Source organism: Trichosurus vulpecula, chromosome 7 (genome assembly GCF_011100635.1).
Source record: "Trichosurus vulpecula isolate mTriVul1 chromosome 7, mTriVul1.pri, whole genome shotgun sequence".
In the NCBI taxonomy this organism is placed as follows: Eukaryota; Metazoa; Chordata; class Mammalia; order Diprotodontia; family Phalangeridae; genus Trichosurus; species Trichosurus vulpecula.
In genome coordinates this window covers 229718489-229736639 of record NC_050579.1, presented here as the reverse complement: position 1 = coordinate 229736639, position 18151 = coordinate 229718489, and the positions used below count along the sequence as shown (strand labels likewise).

The 18151-nt window shown below is 36.6% G+C and overlaps 1 protein-coding gene across 1 annotated transcript in view; it reads right to left on the bottom strand.

Moving 5' to 3' along the window:
• PKHD1 (PKHD1 ciliary IPT domain containing fibrocystin/polyductin) overlaps window positions 1-18151 on the bottom strand; it is a 638127-nt gene that overhangs the window by 229065 nt on the left and 390911 nt on the right. Inside the window, exon 54 of the mRNA XM_036768333.1 lies at window positions 1912-2049. Coding sequence (XP_036624228.1) covers window positions 1912-2049 — 138 coding nt within the window. The remainder of the gene's footprint in view (window positions 1-1911; window positions 2050-18151) is intronic.

Genomic DNA, 18151 nt, shown 5'->3' with positions numbered 1-18151 from the left:
TATGAAAACCTAAAAAGCACTCACATTCTACAACTGCTCTTCCACAGGCTGTTCGTGCCACATGCAATCAAAGAAGTACTTTGGGTGAAACTCAGTTTACTAAAAGCCATGATCGAAAAAGTCCTATGAGAAACGATCTAAACCTAACATATCCTTCTCTCACAAGGGTCTTACATGACCAGGAAGACTATTATTGAATAGGGGAATGGAAATGAAGCTGGCATCTGTCATGCAGATGTAGAGCTCTGAGCAAAGCTAGCCTAGTTAAAGCTGATATCTTCTGCCAGCACCGGGTGCCCTCAAAGCAAGGCCACCAAGAAATTCAGCTCCAGAAGGTTGGGCCTTGGATCAGATGGCATCAGATATCAGATCCTCTTCTGGCAGCACTCCGTGCCAATGTCCACATCTATTAAATCTATTTACTAAACAGTCTCATTATCTATTTCATGTCGGGATTTCTTTAGGGCGTGGTGGAATTGGACAGATGGGTTGAAAGCCTTCCTTCAGGCATGGTATACACAGGATTGGACAGATGGGTTCCAAGAAGATACCTCGAGGCCTGGAACACACAGGCAAGGGAGAAAAACCACCATCATTTTCTATAAAAGAGTTTTTTTTTAAATAGTGGAGAATATGGTAAACCAAGAGAAGAGAATTGATATCACAAGTTAAAGTAGCGATGTAATAGAACATTACTCTTTCAGGAACCATTTATGACAACTTGGTGACATGTGTCACCTTCACAACAGAAGTTAATACTCACTAGGCCAGCTGCATGGGACAACACTAAGCAATTCCAAGAACCTATATATGATTTATAAGTAGGAACATCTTTGCATAAGGGCAGAACATATATACATATACATATGTATATATAATGTATATATAATATGTATATATATATATATATATATATATATATATATATGAAGCGATTTAGCCCAAAAGTCCCATTTTGTATCTTCTGCAGTTTTCTTTTGCATACCTCATTTTCCCCCCACTAGAGATTTATTCCTTGGGGTTAAGTAATTTCTGTCTCTGAGAGTCCTCTTTTAATAAGCAACTATTCTCAAGAGGAGAAATCCGTTAAAGAATTAGCACTTAATCGTGAATTAGTTTCCCTAAGAACTGAAAGATAGATAGCCATATACAAGGCCATGAGAAAAGATGCAGTGAAAGGTCATAATAACAGGAATAATAGCTTATATTTAGATAGAATTTATGGTTAGCAAGAATTCTGTGCAACTATTTTTGTCTCCACTTCATAAGTGAGGGAACTGAAGCACAGAGAGATTTTATGTAGGAAACCAAGATGTGGAATTCATACCCTTCTAATGACAAGGCCAGTACTCTTTTTCACTTGATTACTATTACATTATCACTATATCATAGTGATTTTAGAAACTTTAGAAAATATGTAATCCAATCCCCTCATTTTGCAGGTGAGGAAACAGACCTGGAGGAGAAAATAAATAGGATAGCTAGAATTCTGTCAGTTCCTCTGATTCCAGATTCATGTATTTTACTATTATATGAGAGAATGGGAGAGAAGAGAGGGCTACAGAATGAGGCATTCCCTGGAATGCAAGCCTAGCGTAAAGCACTTCACAGAACGGGGAGCCCTGGACATAGTGATAGTCCTGGACACATGTGATCAGGGTGTAAATAAATGAGAGACTGTGGATGAGGAAAAGGGAAGTGAGAGTCCAAAGATGGCAAGCTGCTTAGGTCACGATTTTGCCTAGGGCTAGTCCTGTTTATGAACTGACTTATTTCCCTAGCCCTCCCCCCCAAAAAAATCAATCCAACACGTGATTTAATATGGGACTATCTATTTCCCAGATTCCTCCACTTCAAAGCATGATTTGGCTACACTCCCCAAATCCCTGGCAATCTTAATATAAATCTTACCGACTTTCAGCTCGCCACCTGCAACAATAATACAAGCTACACTTAAAACATTGCTCCGGTTCACAGGAAATTCTAGGGTTCCCAGAATATAGAGGCCTTTGAGAAAAGGGAGGTCGGTGTCTACAAGGATGGTCTTGTCTGTGGAAGAAAAGATAGAAATCACTTAGAACTGTGAAAAACCAGAAGAGTCATCACCCTGCCCCTAGAGACAAACTTTGTAAGGCCACACATGAGCTCATTTGAATGCCTTCCTTTCTTTCTTTCTAAAAGTACTTTTATCGATAACTTTTTATTTTATTTCACAGTCACTCTGGATACACCCCATCACGTATTTGCAATGAGTTGTCTGGTATAGGGAATATTGTGTAGCGTTCATCCCAGTCTCTCCACCAAAAGAAAGTCAGTTGCATTTCAGCATCTGCTCTCTAGGGACCAGACTGGTCATATGATATTTTTTTATGACACTCAAGTGTCATATGTGTGATAGGTTTGTTTGGTTTTGTTTAATTTTTTTTCATAAAGAAGAATCTATTTCTTGAAAAGTTGGGAGGTGACATGGTACAAAGGGAAAAGGGCTAGATTTGGAGTCAGACAACTTAGATTCATAACCTATCTCCAGCACCTTTATCAGTGTGACCTAGAAAAAGTCATTTATCCTCCCTGTGCCTCAGTTTCCTCATCTGTAAAATGGGGATCAATCAATCAATAAACATGTATGGGCCAGGCACTGTACTAAACATGAGGGATACAGAAAGAAGAAAAAGATAGTTTCTGCCCTCAAGGAGCTTACTACCTAATGGGGGATGATAATATTAGGGTTGTTATGAGCATCAAAAGAGATAATATTTATAAAGCACTTAGCAAACCTTAAAGTGATATATAAATTCTAGCTATTATTCATTCTTATTGTTTTACTATTATTATAATTAATTCACTAAAGAAACTTTACTACTAAAAACAGAGACCCCCTGACCCCTCCCAAAAAATGTGACCTAGAGCAAGTCACATGAGGGATACAAAAAAAAGGCAAAAGATAATCCCTGTCCTCAAGGAGTTTACACTTTAATGGGGAGAAATGATAATAGGCTTATTTTGAAGATCAAAAGGAGTAATATTTGTAGAGCACTTTGCAAACCTCGAATTGCTACATAAATTCTAGCTATTTCTTATTGCTGTTACTTTTATTCTTATTAATTCACTAAAGAAGTTTTATCAGCAAAAATACATTAAAAGGGAAAAAAAAATCTGTGTGACCTAGAGCAAGTCACTTAACCTCTCTGAGATTAAGCTGAATTGCTTGAAAAATGGGGGAAGTTGGCCTAGATAACCAGCTCTAAATCTATGATATCCTGTTAATTCACTAATGGGATTTTATTAGTAAAAATACAAAACTAAATCAATAAATACATCATAACTGTTTAACATGAATAGTGCACAAAATAATTTCATTCTGACAAACAGCTGGCCTGTACTTAAATTTAAACCCACAGACATATTCACTGTCCTTTGTCTTTGTTTCACTTCAGATCAGGTCTATTTCCTTTTTAATCTACTGGAGCGGCTTGTGCAGCTCACGGGGATCCCTAACACACCTGATCTTCATTTTCTCTTTCATCTCAGCAGCTTCCTTATAACTTCAGTAGCTAGAACTTGTACTCATTGACTTTGTAGCAAGTTATAGTGCAGCAAATGATGAATAATGGATATGTATTTTAAAACAATGTCAATATTTCATGGACTCTAAAGCACTACTCTCTGAAGTCTGTTGTAATTCAATAAGAATCAAGGATTCGGAGCAAGTTTGCCTGAGAAAACCTAGTACTTAAAATCATCAACATCTGCAAGGCTTTTTCAGTAGCGATCATGTTGCCTTAAACCTAATTCTTACTTCAATGAACATTTTTTTCTCTTTAACATTTTTATGGAACTCCCTATGTATATTAGCTTTCCATGAATTATTTCTCAATAGATTTATTGGTTCCTTGACATTTTTTTAGACACTATGCTTTCTCTTTTCTTACTAAAATTCACAAGGTTGTTAGTGATTGATAGGAAGTTACAAAAAGACTCATATTGAAGAAAAATCTTTCATTTTCTCCCTTCCCTGCTTCATAAGATCGGATGTGAGGCTAGAAAGGACTTTGGAAGCCTTCTTTTCCAACTTCCTCCTTTTACACAGGGGGTAAACTGAGGCCTAAGGAGGTTAAGTGGCTTTTCCAAGGTCACATAAATTATAGGTGTCAAATGTGAAATCCGAACCCAAATCCTGGCTCCAGCTAGTGTCCAGAAAATATTAAGAAGAAGGCTGATTGGCAGGATCTGGCTGGCTAGTACTGATAGTGGCTATTAAGTGGGCAGGAGAGTTGAACCTAAAGAATGAATCTAAGTATTGTGGCAGGCTCCATAGAGGAAGACTAGGCAAGAGTCCCCGGTTTAAATTTAAAGACTATATTTCTTCGAAGACCTCTTCCAAAAGCTGATCTCTTTCCTTTTTCACTTTTGACCTATCTCATTGGCTGCACATCTATCTATTTTTCCTGGTATTCAGCATTGATCTCTCCCCCCTAAAATCTATGCCCTTCTTTCCTAGTTTGACCATCTCTCTTCCTTCACTATAGCCCCTGAACTATACTCACTTCTATCTTGACTTGGATCTATCAGTCTCTGACCATATATCATTTAAGCACTAGCCTCAGCAGCCAATTAACATTACCAACATGTTGTACTAAGCCTCCTGCTATATTCCCATGTGGCTATTACGAGCAATAGCCAGACTGACTACTTACTCAATCAAAGTGGGACAGACCAGAACAAAACCCAAGCAACAGCATGCCTTCACTGAAACTATTATGGCAATATAGGAGCAATCAGTCAGAATGACTTATTAGTAGAATTTATTTATAGAATATACATAAAGAAAGCTCAGCAATACCAGAAGAATGATTAACCATTAGGGAATGCATTTTTTCAGTCACAGCAACTCATAGAACAATCTACTAAGGTATGGCAGGGTTTTAGTGTTTATGAGAGCAGGGAGTCACCAACCTAATGAAATCACAGTTCCTCAACATATTTGGAAGTATAAGTATATTCAGAGGAAGAAGTGCCAGTAAAAGTCAAGGTACCCACCATGTTGCCATTACCACTGCTTAGTCACAGCATTTTACTATGTCAGTGACCAATCCTTCCTTCTTAGACCAATCCTTTCTCCTTAAGGAATTGAGCACTGGCATATGGAGGGAACCATCTGGGCTTTCTGTGACTCAATGGGAGGCTGATGAGGGAGATGATCTGGAAAGGGGCTAGCAAAAGAACTAATGAGCTCCAGATGTAATTAAAGATTGACGTTCACCCTAAGGGGCTCAGGACAGGACATGTTGCCTCTTGGTTCTAAATCACACCCTCTTACCAGTTGATCAATCCATCAAGCAATAAATAACCAATCTCTTTCTCTACCATCTTTTGCATTCCCTTTCTAATGCTTTTTTCGGGTTTTTGCCAGAAAGGCTGTGCCCGACAGAGGGGTAACCTTTGGGGTTGTGGGGGGAGAATAAAAATGTAATTTTTAATACTGAGCAATTTGAATAATGCTGAAATTTACCAATAATTCATCTACCATATGCAAGGGAAGAGGGACAAAATGACATAGCCCCCTTGATGCTGGATCTAAAGACAGGAAGATCTGGATTCTCAGATACAAGTTCTCTGATTCTGTATAAGTCACTTAAGCTATCTCACCTTTAGCCTTTTCCCCAGTAAAATGGATATAATTATGGCAAGTATAAAGGGTACTTGTGGGGACCAAAGAACATAAAGTACTATACGAACCTTAAATTTCTGTATCAATATTAGCTGTTAATTATTATAATTATCACTACCATTATCATCATTACAATACCAGCCAAAACCAGAAGCATTTGTTCCTTAACAGACAACCTAGCTATAACAACTACCTCCACATAATGGGGAATAGATCATTGTCCAACACTGGAGACCATGAATGTGTGCTTCACACATAACTGCATAACAAGCCAGCATTGGAGATGTCTCTCTCAGAAGTCCACAGCCTCTTTTGGGATGGAAGTCATCTGGACACTCTAGTAACAAAGAACTCAATATAGTCTCCAAATTAGGCTTAAACTCATTTCTTCTCTCAACAAGTTGGGGATTCAAGGTCACTATTGTGTAACATTCCTGGAGTCTGACACTTCCCTAAATCTTGTTGTAATGGGATCAAGGGCAAAGGGCACAGAGCCTGGGAATAATGATAGGGTCACATGTACATGCATAATTCAGGGCAGTCTTACTGTTTATTTGGCACTCATTGGAGTAAGCTCCATAACTTAGGTAGAAAGAGCTTTCTACTACAACCCCTCCATTGTCATTGATGTATTCTAAGTTCCATCTTAACACAGGAACAGAGAGCTCTGAGTACCAAGTGAAAGTTACAAAATACAGGACTAACTACAGTTATTAGTCATTTAGAATTTCCTTAAGTTTTTCTATACAAAGTAAAAAAGTCAGAATTTATTATTGATAGAAGTTTGGGTTTTTTTTTATTTTTGCTTTTGTTTTTGGTTAGTGCATATCAGAAAAAAGTTACAATGTTTCAAATGACTGAAAAATTAAAAGATTATCTATTTCAAAATACTGTTTCTTTTTTTAAACTGAAATAATTTTCACACTTAGAGTGGGGTTATGCTGTTGCCTCTGGAGGTAATATCTCCTGTTAGAGCGATGGTTCTTATCCTGAGGCTTGCTAACTTGTGCATGTGTGTGTATGTTTGTATGCATGTATTTATCTATATGCACATATATGTATGTGGGTACATACACATATGTTTATGGACTCTAGTTTCTATACCCACATACATGTACATGTGTATATATTTGTGTGAGTGCCTATACATACATACAAGTTTATGTATATATGTTGATAACTACATTTCAATGTCATTGGTTTCCTTTATACTCCTGTGTATTTTATTTTGTGCCTTTAAAAACACTATTCTGAGAGAAGGTCCCTGGGTTTCACCAGACTCCCCCAACAATTTAAGAGCCCTTGCTTTACAGAATCTATTTGTTCTTTCAAATAAGGCAACATCTTAATTTATGAGGAGGCTAGATACATCCAGAGAACAGTATTCTAAAAAAGGATGACTGCTTCCTGTATATAAATAGCCCTTAAAGATGAAAGGTTAAATTGATTGATAATCATTTCAAGTCACACTAATTTATGGAGTTGTTTGGAATTTGATCTTCTGAGGAGCTCACCCTCCTATAGATGTAGCAGAACAAATAACAATTAAGAAATAGGAACTTCTTTTTATAACCCGGCTCTTTTCAAAGAGTTGCTAACTTTATAGCCTGTCTAATTCACAGTGGTCATTTTCCTGTCATCATCTTCCCAATTATTATTTTTTTCCACACTGGCCCTGTGTATGAGTTGGAACATAAAAATCTTATTCACTACTGAGAGCCATTCTTAGGAAAGGACCAGTGTTTATATGGCTGTGAAGACAGTGCAGCAAAATATGGGGAAAGTCCCATTCTAGTTGCTGACCTATCGTTAGGATGAATCAACCTTAGAGTTGCAAAAAGCCAGAAAAGGAACAAGGTTGGCATAGGGCAAGAGGAAAAGAAAAAATTAGAACTGTATAATTTTTCCCCAAAAGATTTTTTAAAAATCAAGTTTTTCAGATCAATGAATAAAGTGCTTAAGCTGAAGTATTCCTATATTGCTGACTGCTCAATTCCTCAAAATGTTTTCTCGATATAATAGGAAGATTTATATGTTAGATTTTCTGTAGCATCTTATTATGATAATGCTTATACAATTAAGATCAGCTGTAAAAGACAGATATCAAATGTAAGAACAAGATGAATTGCAGCTTTTCGACAATGTTAGCATTTTCACCTGAGGAAGGAGTCGACGCTTTATGTGCTTGTGAGTTTCTTCTTAGTGACTTTGGATTTTGAAGTTGAAAGATACATTCTTGTTCTGATGAGGAGTCAAAGCACTGAGTTGGGATACTGCCAGTAGCACTCACTCACTCTTGAAGAGATTTATTAAAAGGAATCTAGCTGTCACTTTTTCTCTAATATCACATGAAGAAGGAGAACAAGACTAAATTTTTGGAAGCTAGAAGTGAAAACCTGGCTCCACCTTGCCCTTTGAATGTGAGATACTTGAAAAAGAAAGGGTGCTTTATCAACAGATAAAAGGGTTTTTTTAACGTATTTAAATTCAGAATAAAAGAAGCTATTTAGCTTTGTTCACATATTTGCATGCTTTTTAATACCTTAAAAGCTACAATTGCACTGTTTTCCCCATGCAGCTTGTTTCTATTAGCCTTTATAGGTTATACATTCCAAATATAATCATCAGCTGATTTCTAATCTGAGGATGAGCCAAAGTTAGAATGATCTAAAGATGATAGACAAAGAGAATCACTATATCTTCAGAAAAATAAATCCTTGATCTTGAACTGGAAGGAATCTTCAGAAGTCATCTGGTCTAATACTCTCAGATGAGAAAACTGCGGCAAAAGGTTAAGGAACTTGCCTGAAATAACAAATGCAGTGACAGAGGGAAGATTTTGAACTGAGATCCTCTGCCTCCAGAGTGATTGTTCTAGGTCAAATATAGTAAAATAACTGCTGAAAATGGGGTGAACATAGAAGAGTAAAAAGAGCAATGGAACTGGCATAAGAAGAGCTAGGCAGTTCTGATCAATATAGAAATATCTATAATCTATCTATCTACCCATCTATCATCTATATATTTATCGTCTATCTATGTATCTTTCTATCCATCTGTCTATCTATAATCTATCTCAATCATCTATCTCTATTTTTCTTTTTCATTCTTTATTTTTAAATTCTTTTTCTTCATTCTTTCCTTCCTCTCTCCCTCCTTCTCTTTTTTCTTTCCTCCCTCCTCCTTTCTTCCTTTCATCTTTCCTTCCTTCTTTTCTTTCTCTTTATTCCTTCTTTCCTTCCTCCCTCCCTCCCTTCCTTTCTTTCCTTATTTCATTCTCTTTTTTTCCTTCTTTTCTACATGGAATGGTACCACACCTATGAATTCATTGGTGTAGCAATAGGTTTGAAGTGGGGAAGAGTTCAAGTCCCAACTCTGCATCTTACTAGCTGTATAACCATAAGCAAGTCACTTAACATCTTTAAGCCTCATCTTTCTCATAAGCAAAGAGGAGATAATAATACGATGAATGCACAGGGTGATCTTGAGAAAAACATTATATACACTATATAGGATATTCCTAAAGTCTGGACACATAGAAAATGTGGAGTTATTGCATTGAGTGCATGTGAATCTTGCAAAGCACATCAACCTTTGCATCACAAATGATGGAAATCATAATGAAGATGATATTTGTTAATATTCCAATTAAGTAAAATGTTGTTGAAAATTTCATTCGTTTCATTTCTTGAAAATATGCGTTTTGCCTATGTGTTCAGATTTTAGGAACACCCTGTAGAATGTTATATGATATGAGTTATTAAATCATCCTCTTAGAGAGCCCTACTCTAAAGTCTTGATGTGGATGTGACTCTGGGCTTCCAAAGTTGATACCATCAGAGTATGAGCACAGACAGGTCTGGATGGATATGAGGGATATGATGCATCTGATTAGGGATGACCTGTATATCTTTTGTCTAAGCATGGATCTAGCTAAGTTCAGAGGGTTTCTTTACCAAATTGGTACAGGTCATGAAACATCTACTAATCAAATAATCATGGATCTTTGAATTATGACATTACATAAATTGATACTCCAGTATTTTCTGAGACAATCCTCTGGTTAATTATAGTTAACCTTGAAGTTGGCAATATGGATCTGGATTGTCATCCATATTAAAGTCATCCATAACGTAGCTTAATATTGATACTCAAACTATTAATGCAAGAATTCTGAACTTTTTTATGGTTAATGAGCTCCTTTATCAGTCTAGTGAAACCTATAGATTATTACCATGGAATAATTTTTTAAATGCATAAAGTAAAATGCATAGGATAACAAAAGAAACCAATGATATTGAAATATAGTTATCAAAATGTTAAAAAAAACTCTCAAATTCATAGACGCCAGATTAAGAACCTTTACTGACTGAAGGATATTTGTCTTTTTGTAATTCCCCTCAGGAAAATAGCTCCTTGAAGATAAACTATTCCCAGGCTCCAAGTTATTCTTAGAGAAGGAAAAACTGATTTTCAAATTCTCTCAAATGAGGCAAGTATTTCCAAGTGAAACTGATGAGACATAGTTCCATGTGTCAATAGCTTTAGTAGATGAGGCCCTTTCCTTTTTGTCTTTAGCAGTTTTCAGAAAATGAGAGCTGTCTGTATCTGCTTGACAGAGAAGAGAACAATAAGTCCAGACATCATAACTATTTTAATAACATTGACAGTTTCTTCTCTTCTCAAATGTCTTCATGCTTCTCGTGAGCTGGTAAAAAAAAACTATGACACACTGGATTTCTTACAATTAAGCAGCTGTTTGTTCCATTTGCCACAAAAAGTAAAAATAATTAAAAGTAAGTTCAACTCCATTCATCAAGAATTTATTGTGCACTTATTATGTGCCAGGGACTATGTTAGATGGTAGGGGGATAAGGAGACAAAAAATGAAATTGTGCACTTACTGTGCATCAGGAACTATCTCAGTTTATGGGGTTATGAGGAGACAAAAAATGAAAAAGTTATTGCCTTCAAAGAGCTTATATTCTACTGCAAATTGTTGATTTTTCATCTCATATCTAAATAAACTGTACTTCAAAATCAAACATTGTATATTCAAGCCCTATTTCATTACTCACAGTCGTGTAATGCTTTAATGAATGATTGTTAAATTTGAGTTAATTGATTTTTTCCCCAAATGCTCTACTAGTAAAAGGCTTGTTTGATGGATTTTACGTAACTGAAATTGTTTTGAGTATGATCCTAGTTTCATAGGGTCAAAGCTTTAGACCTGGAAGGGACCTTAGAGGCTGAGTCCAACCCTCTAATTTTATGAGCAGTCTAATGGATTGGCTACTAAAGACTAACCTAGATAAATCCTGAAAGGCACAGAATAAAACATCTGCCAAATGATAATGAATTTTTTAGCCATAGCAACTTCCTCAGAACTTTTATCTTTATTTTGAGCTGGAATCTGCATCACTTTAACAGCTACCTTTTTTCTCATAGTTCTGTCTTCTGCAGCCAAACAAATGAATTTAAACTTTCTTCAAAATGGCAGTCATTCAATACCAGTATAATAGATGAATATTTACTTTTTTGCATAAATGTTGGTATAATAGATGAATATTTACAAAATCCAATATTTAAATAAACCTGTCTTAGAAAAAGAAATTGAACAAGCCATCAGTGAGCTCCCTAAGAAAAAATCCCCAAGAGCAGAAGGATTCACAAATGGATTCTCTGAAACATTAAAGAATAATTAATTCCACTACTATATAAACTTTTTGAGAAAATGGGCAAAGAAGGAGTCCTACCAAATTCATTTTATGACACAAATCTGGTGCTGATCCCTAGTCCAGGGAGAGAAAAACAAAGAAAGAAAACTCTAGACCAATTTCCCTAATGAACATTTATGCAAAAAAAGTAATTAAAATACTAGCAAGAAAATTATAGCAATATGTCAAGAAGCTCATACACTAAGACTATATGGGATTTATAACAGGAATACAGGGCTGGTTCAATTTTAGAAAAACAATCAGCATAAATGACCATACCAATAACAAAAATAAGAAAAAAATCTTACAATTATATCAAAAGATTCAGAAAATGCTTTTGACAAAACAAAACATATTTGTATTAAAAACACTAGAAAGCATAGAAATAAATGGAGCTTTCCTTTAAATGATTAGTAGCTAGGTTGCATAGTAGATAGAGTACTGGGCCTTGAGTCAGGAAAACTCATCTTCCTGAACTCAAATCTGGCTTCAGACACTTAATAGCTGTGTGCCCCTGGGCAAGTCACTCAGCTGTATTTGCCTCAAAACAATCTGATGCTGGCTAAGAAATAGAGTGGTGGAATAAATTAGGTACACAATACATAGTAGTAAATAACCATAGTACTTTAGTGCTTGAGAAACCCAAAGATCCAAGCTTTTAGGACAAAAACTCACTGTCTGACAAAAATTTCTGGGAAAATTTGAAAGTCATTTGGCAGGAACTAGGTACAGATAAATGTCTGATAAATTAGAGGAGCAAGGAGTATTGTACATGTTAGATCTATGGATAATGGAGGAATTTATAATCAGATATGAGATAGCATTATGGAATATAAAAAAAAGATAATTTTAATCACATTAAATTGAAAAGGGTTCACACAAACAAAACCAATGTAGCCAAGATTAGAAGGAAAGCTGGACACTGGGAGGGGGGATATCTTATAGCAATTGAAATTTATAAGAATACAAGTCATGGAAGAAATTAATCCTATCTATAATCATTTTAAAATGCTCTAAATTGCTATTGATTAGATAAATTAAAATAACTAGAGGTACTATCTCACACATATTAGATTGACTGATATGTCTGAAAAGGAAAATGGCAAGTATTGGAGAGGATGTGGGAAAATTAAACTACTAATGTACCGTTGGTAAAGTTGTACACTGATTCAACTATTCTGGAGAGCACTTTGGAACTATGCCCAAAGGGTTATAAAACTGTGAATATCCTTTGATTCAGCAATACCACTCTTGCCAAAGAAGTCAAAGGAAAAGAAAAATGACATATGTACACATACTTGTAGCATCTCTTTTTGTGGTGACAAAGATTGCCCAGCAATCGGGGAATGGCTGAATGAATTGTAGTGCATGAATATAATGGAATATTATTGTGCTACGAGAAATGATGAGCAGGATGCTTTCAGGTAAACTGGAGAAGACTTACACGAACTGATACAAAGTGAAATGAGCAGAACCAGGAGAACATTGTACACAGTAATAGCAATATTGTGCTATTCTAGCAATACAAGACAATTCTGAAAGGCTTATGATGAGAAATTTTATCCTTCTCCAGATAAAGAACTGATGAAATCTGAAAGCAGACCAAAGCATAGGGTTTTTTTTCCTTTATTTTTCTTGGAATTTTGTCCGTTTTATTTTGCAGTATGGCTAATATGGAAATGTGTTTTGCATGACTTCATATAGATAATCTATAGTAAATCACTTGTCTTCTCAAAGAGGGTAAAGAGGAGGGAAGGAGAAAATTTGAAGCTCAAAGTTTTAGAAAATGAATGTTAAAAAATATAAAATACATAGGAACATAAAGGACTCCAACTATATTGAAATACATTTATCATAATATTTTTAAAAGTTCATGTACCCCAGGTTAATAACCTCATCTCTAGGAGGTCCCTAGAGAAGATTTACTAGCAAGGTACCTTGGATTCCTTTATCAGGTTACTTAGCAAAGAAAAAAAAAAAACCTTTGAACAAAATGAACACAACATAAGTTTTGCTTGGTTAATTGAATAGAAAAAGGGACATCAGTAAAACTTGCTGGTGTCTTGTCTCTAATTGCCTTTAAAACAATAATTTAAAAAAAAGAACCTACCCCAGGGGAGTGTGGACAGAAACAAAAAAACTCCTGTGAAATAACTGAAATTTACCTTTGATGTTCTACTCTCTCCCCTTCCAAGCCCTACTTCCCTAACCCCCTCTTTGCAGTACCCATAACTCCCCAAGCTAGGAAACTAGGGCCCCAATGCTGCTTTCAAATTGTCAATATTCTACAATTAATCCCCACTCCAGTCTCAAGAGATCAATAAGCCAGCATTTATTAAGCACCTGTTATGTGTCAGGTACTGTCACAGTTGCTAGCATTACAAATGCAAAAATAAACAAATAAATAAAGAATAAATAATTCCTAATGTCAAGAAGTTTACATTCCTCTGAGGTACCACTTCACACCTATCAGATTGGCTAATATGACAAAAAAGGAAAATGTTGGATGTTGGAGGGGATGTGGGAAACCTGGGACACCAATGCACTGTCAGTGGAGTTATGAACTGATCCAACCATTCTGAAGAACAATTTGGAACTATGCCCAAAGAACTATAAAACTGTGCATATCCTTTGATCCAGCAATACCACTGCTAGGTCTACATTCCAAAGGCACCTCCCCCCCAAAAGGGAAAAGGATCTGTTTGTACAAAAATATTTATAGCAGCTCTTTTTGTGGTGGCTAAGAATTGGAAATCAAAGGGATGCCCATCAATTGGGGAATGGCTAAACAAGCTGTGGCATATGATTGTAATGGAATATTATTGTGCTACAAGAAACAGCAAGCAGGATAATTTCAGAAAAAGCCTGAAAAGACTTACATGAGCTGATGCATAATGAAGTGAGCAGAACTATGAGAATGCTGTACACAGTAACAACATTGTTCAATTAAGAACTGTGAATGACTTAGCTATCCTCTGTAATACAATGATGCAAGACAACCCCAAAGGACTAATGATGAAACATACTATTCGCCTTGAGAGAAAGAACTGATATTGTCTGAATACAGACTGAAGCATACTACTTTTCACTTTCTTTCATTTTTTCTTTTATTCTAGTCCTGTACAAAATGACTAATATGGAAATCTTTATATAATTGCATATGTATAACCTATATCTGATTGTTTACCATCTCAGGGAGGGGAGGTTACAAGGGAGGGCTAGAATTTGGAACCCAAAACTTTAAATAAACATTTTTTCATTTTTTGACATTTTATTAATATTCTCTCCCCTGATATTTTCCTTTTTTAATAAATTAATTAATTTATACTTTTTCAACATTCACTTCCATAAGTTTTAAATTTTCTCCACCTCCCTCCCCTACCCCTCCCCAAGAGAGTGTGCAATCCAATATAGGCTCTACATATACAATCTTATTAAACATATTTTCATACTAATTATGTTGTATAGAAGAATTAGAGTGAATGGGAGGAACCATGAGAAAGGAAAAAAAGAAAAGAAGAGAGCAAATAGTATGCTTGGATCCGCATTCAGATTCTATATTTCTTTCTCTGGATGTGGATGTCATTTTCCATCACGAGTCTTTTGGAGTTGTTTTAGGTACTTGCATTTCCGAGAAGAACCAAGTCTATCAAAGTCAGTCATAGAAAAATGTGGCTATGGCTGTGTACAATGTTCTCCTGGTTCTAATCACTGCACTCAGCATCAGTTCATATATGTCTTTCCAGGTTTTTCTGAAATCCACCTGCTCATCATTTCTCGTAGCACAAAAGTATTCCATTACATTCATATACCACAACTTGTTCAGCCATTCCCCAATGGATGGGCATCCCCTCACTTTCCAGTTCTTGGCCACCACAAAAAGAGCTGCTATAAATATTTTTGTACATGTGGGTCTTTTCCCCATTTGTATTATCTCTTTGGAATACAGACCTAGAAGTGGTATTACTGGGTAAAAATGTTTTTTAAAGGAGTTTACATTCCATTGGAGGAGATTGCATGTCCAAGTAGATATATATTCAGAAGATCTACAAAACAGTGTTTAGGAAGGGAAGGCACTAGCATTTTTTAGAACTTCTACAAGGTAGAGGTTAGGAGGGAGTATATTCTGGGCATAGAGGATAACAATCCCAAAGTCCTAAGTCAGGAGATGGAATGTTATCTGTGAGGAACAGGGAGAAGGCCAGCACACCCCTGTATTGGTCCATAAACTTTGCTTGAAGTTAGTAGGAGTGAAGAAGAAGGCTCAGGGAATGAAATCATCACCAGATTGGAGGCATGGGGACTTTAGGTTAATAATAATAATAATAATAATTATACCGACAACAATAATAGCTGGCCTTATAAAGTGTTTTAAGATTTGCAAAGTTCTTCACATTCATTATCTCAATTGAAACTCACAGTACCCTTGTTCCTCAGGTATTCTAGAAATAACATTAACCTCACTGCAATACTAGCAAACCATTTATACTATTGCTTCAGTGGCTACAGTATTTTCATAGTGGCATAAAAGACTTAGTCTACCTCCTAAGCTGCTAGAGTTTCTCACCTATATTTCCCCCTATCTGCACTTATAAGTTTTTTGTGAAGGGAATTCCTTGGTAGAAAACACCGCCCCCCACCAACACATACCTACAAAATAGCAACTGTTCTTCAACTTAGAGTCTTGTGTCACTTGGTTTTTGGTTTCCTGGGTCACTAAGTTCGATGATTTGCCCTAGGTGACACAGCTTGTATGTGTCGAAGTCAAGATTTGAAAACAGGTCTTTGTGCCTCTGAGGCTGACTCTCATTCAGAGCATATGGCACGTTGGATATAAATTAGCCATTTATAGCTCTACACCAAATAGCTTAATTTGGACCACCTTGTCTACAGCCAATAGTCTAACTAGACGATGCTGTTTTCTTACCACTGACTTTTCTCTGATAATTAGGTATACAAGAAACAAAAAACAAAAAACAAAAAGCAGGTGCTTGCAAACTATGCAAATAAGAGAAAGTAACCCCTGAAACCATTTCACTGCAAACAGAAGATCCAGCAAGCTGCTTCAATGCTAAAACCATGGGAGGTCTGTGAACTGCCGTGGTGCTAAACCACAGGAGGCCTATGAGCTGAGGAAGGTGGTAAATCCCAGGAGAGCCATCAACTGCTTAGTTGGCAAGCCACACCAGGCCTATCAATTCCTCAGGTGCCAAGCCACAGGAGGTCAATCAACTGCACAGGTGGGAGGAGTAAGGGGGAAACAAGCTGTTCTTAAATGAAAGGCTACCAGCTCCCCAGGGGGGCAAAGATAATGAGGTGAGCCTACTGAGAACACTAGATGGCAGAAAACTCTATTTAAGAGGGGAGGGAGCCCCCTCTTTCCTAGTTGATGCATCTTTTCATTTGGATGAGTCCCATAGCACACAGAAGCCTCTGGAGCCGTGTGATTCCTAACTCTGGTTTTAACTACTGAATCAAGACGATTACCATGGAGAGCTCCAAGACCAGTTACTCCATACAGCCTGTCCTGTAGGACATTGACACCTCTGTTCTGGAAGCTGCAACTCATGTCCCACAGGTAGCGAGGTGGCACAGTGGATGAAGTGCAGGAACTGGGGCCAGGAAGACCTGAGTTTGGTTCTGTCATCAGACAGTTATTTACTATGTGACACTAAGCAAGTCATTTAACCTCTGTCTGTTTCCTCCACTGAAAAATCGAGATCATGGTAGCACCAACCTCCCAGGATTACCATGAGGAACAAAAGACATAATACTTACAAAGTGCTTAGCCCAATGCCTGGCACGTAACAGGTACTTAATAAATGTTAATTTCCTTCTTACTCATGTGTCTGGTCTAATGAAAATATACCTTCAGTATGTACTCGGAAGCTCTCCTGATACCCCTAGTGCGCACTCCTTCCTCAAATTACCTTGCTTTTATAGATTTGCAGTTATTCCTCATCAAGACAGTCCCCATCGTAATTTCAATAAGTCATAGAGCTGCATGAGAAATTAAATGGAAATTTGGGAGAGCTTCGCAGAAGCCACAGACAACATGTGAAGGCTGACAGATGACACAGAAGTTTAGAAACTCTTTTTCATACGGTATTACATTGACCTACATATAGCCTATGAACAAATACTTAACCCAATTTTAACACCTCACAAAAGAAGAAAAAAAAATTCAGACTTCTTCTCCGGTATGAATGGAGGAGCAAAGTATTTTACACAGATTGTCCAGATCATGAGTGTGCCAGACCCCTAACCCTAGTGATGTGGAAGGGATAAGTGTATTTGTATACTGCATGCCCTCAGTGAGAATGTAAGGTCCTTGAAGACAGGGACATTTCATTTATTTTAATTTGTCATTTCATCTCTAGCACCTGGTATTAGTCTTTTCATGTGGTTTACCTGGACTCTAAGCAGGGAACAGAACACAGATATTCCCACCCCTGTTCTGCTAAGATCTCCTTTGAGTATCTTCTTTGCTACAATTTCATTCTCTGATGATTTCAAGATTTAGGTAAATAGCAACAGTAGCAACTTCTTATGTTTGTATAGGAATAGGGACTGGACCTATGATTTTCTTTTTCTTTTTAAATTTTTATTTATTTAATATTTAATTTATGATTTTTTAACCTATGGTTTTCATCAGTCATAAGTCTTACAGGGGCAGACAAACTACAGCTCACAGACATTTGGCCTGCTTCCCATTTCTGTACAGCCATGAGCTATGTAACTATTCTTAGCTCACAGGCTGAAC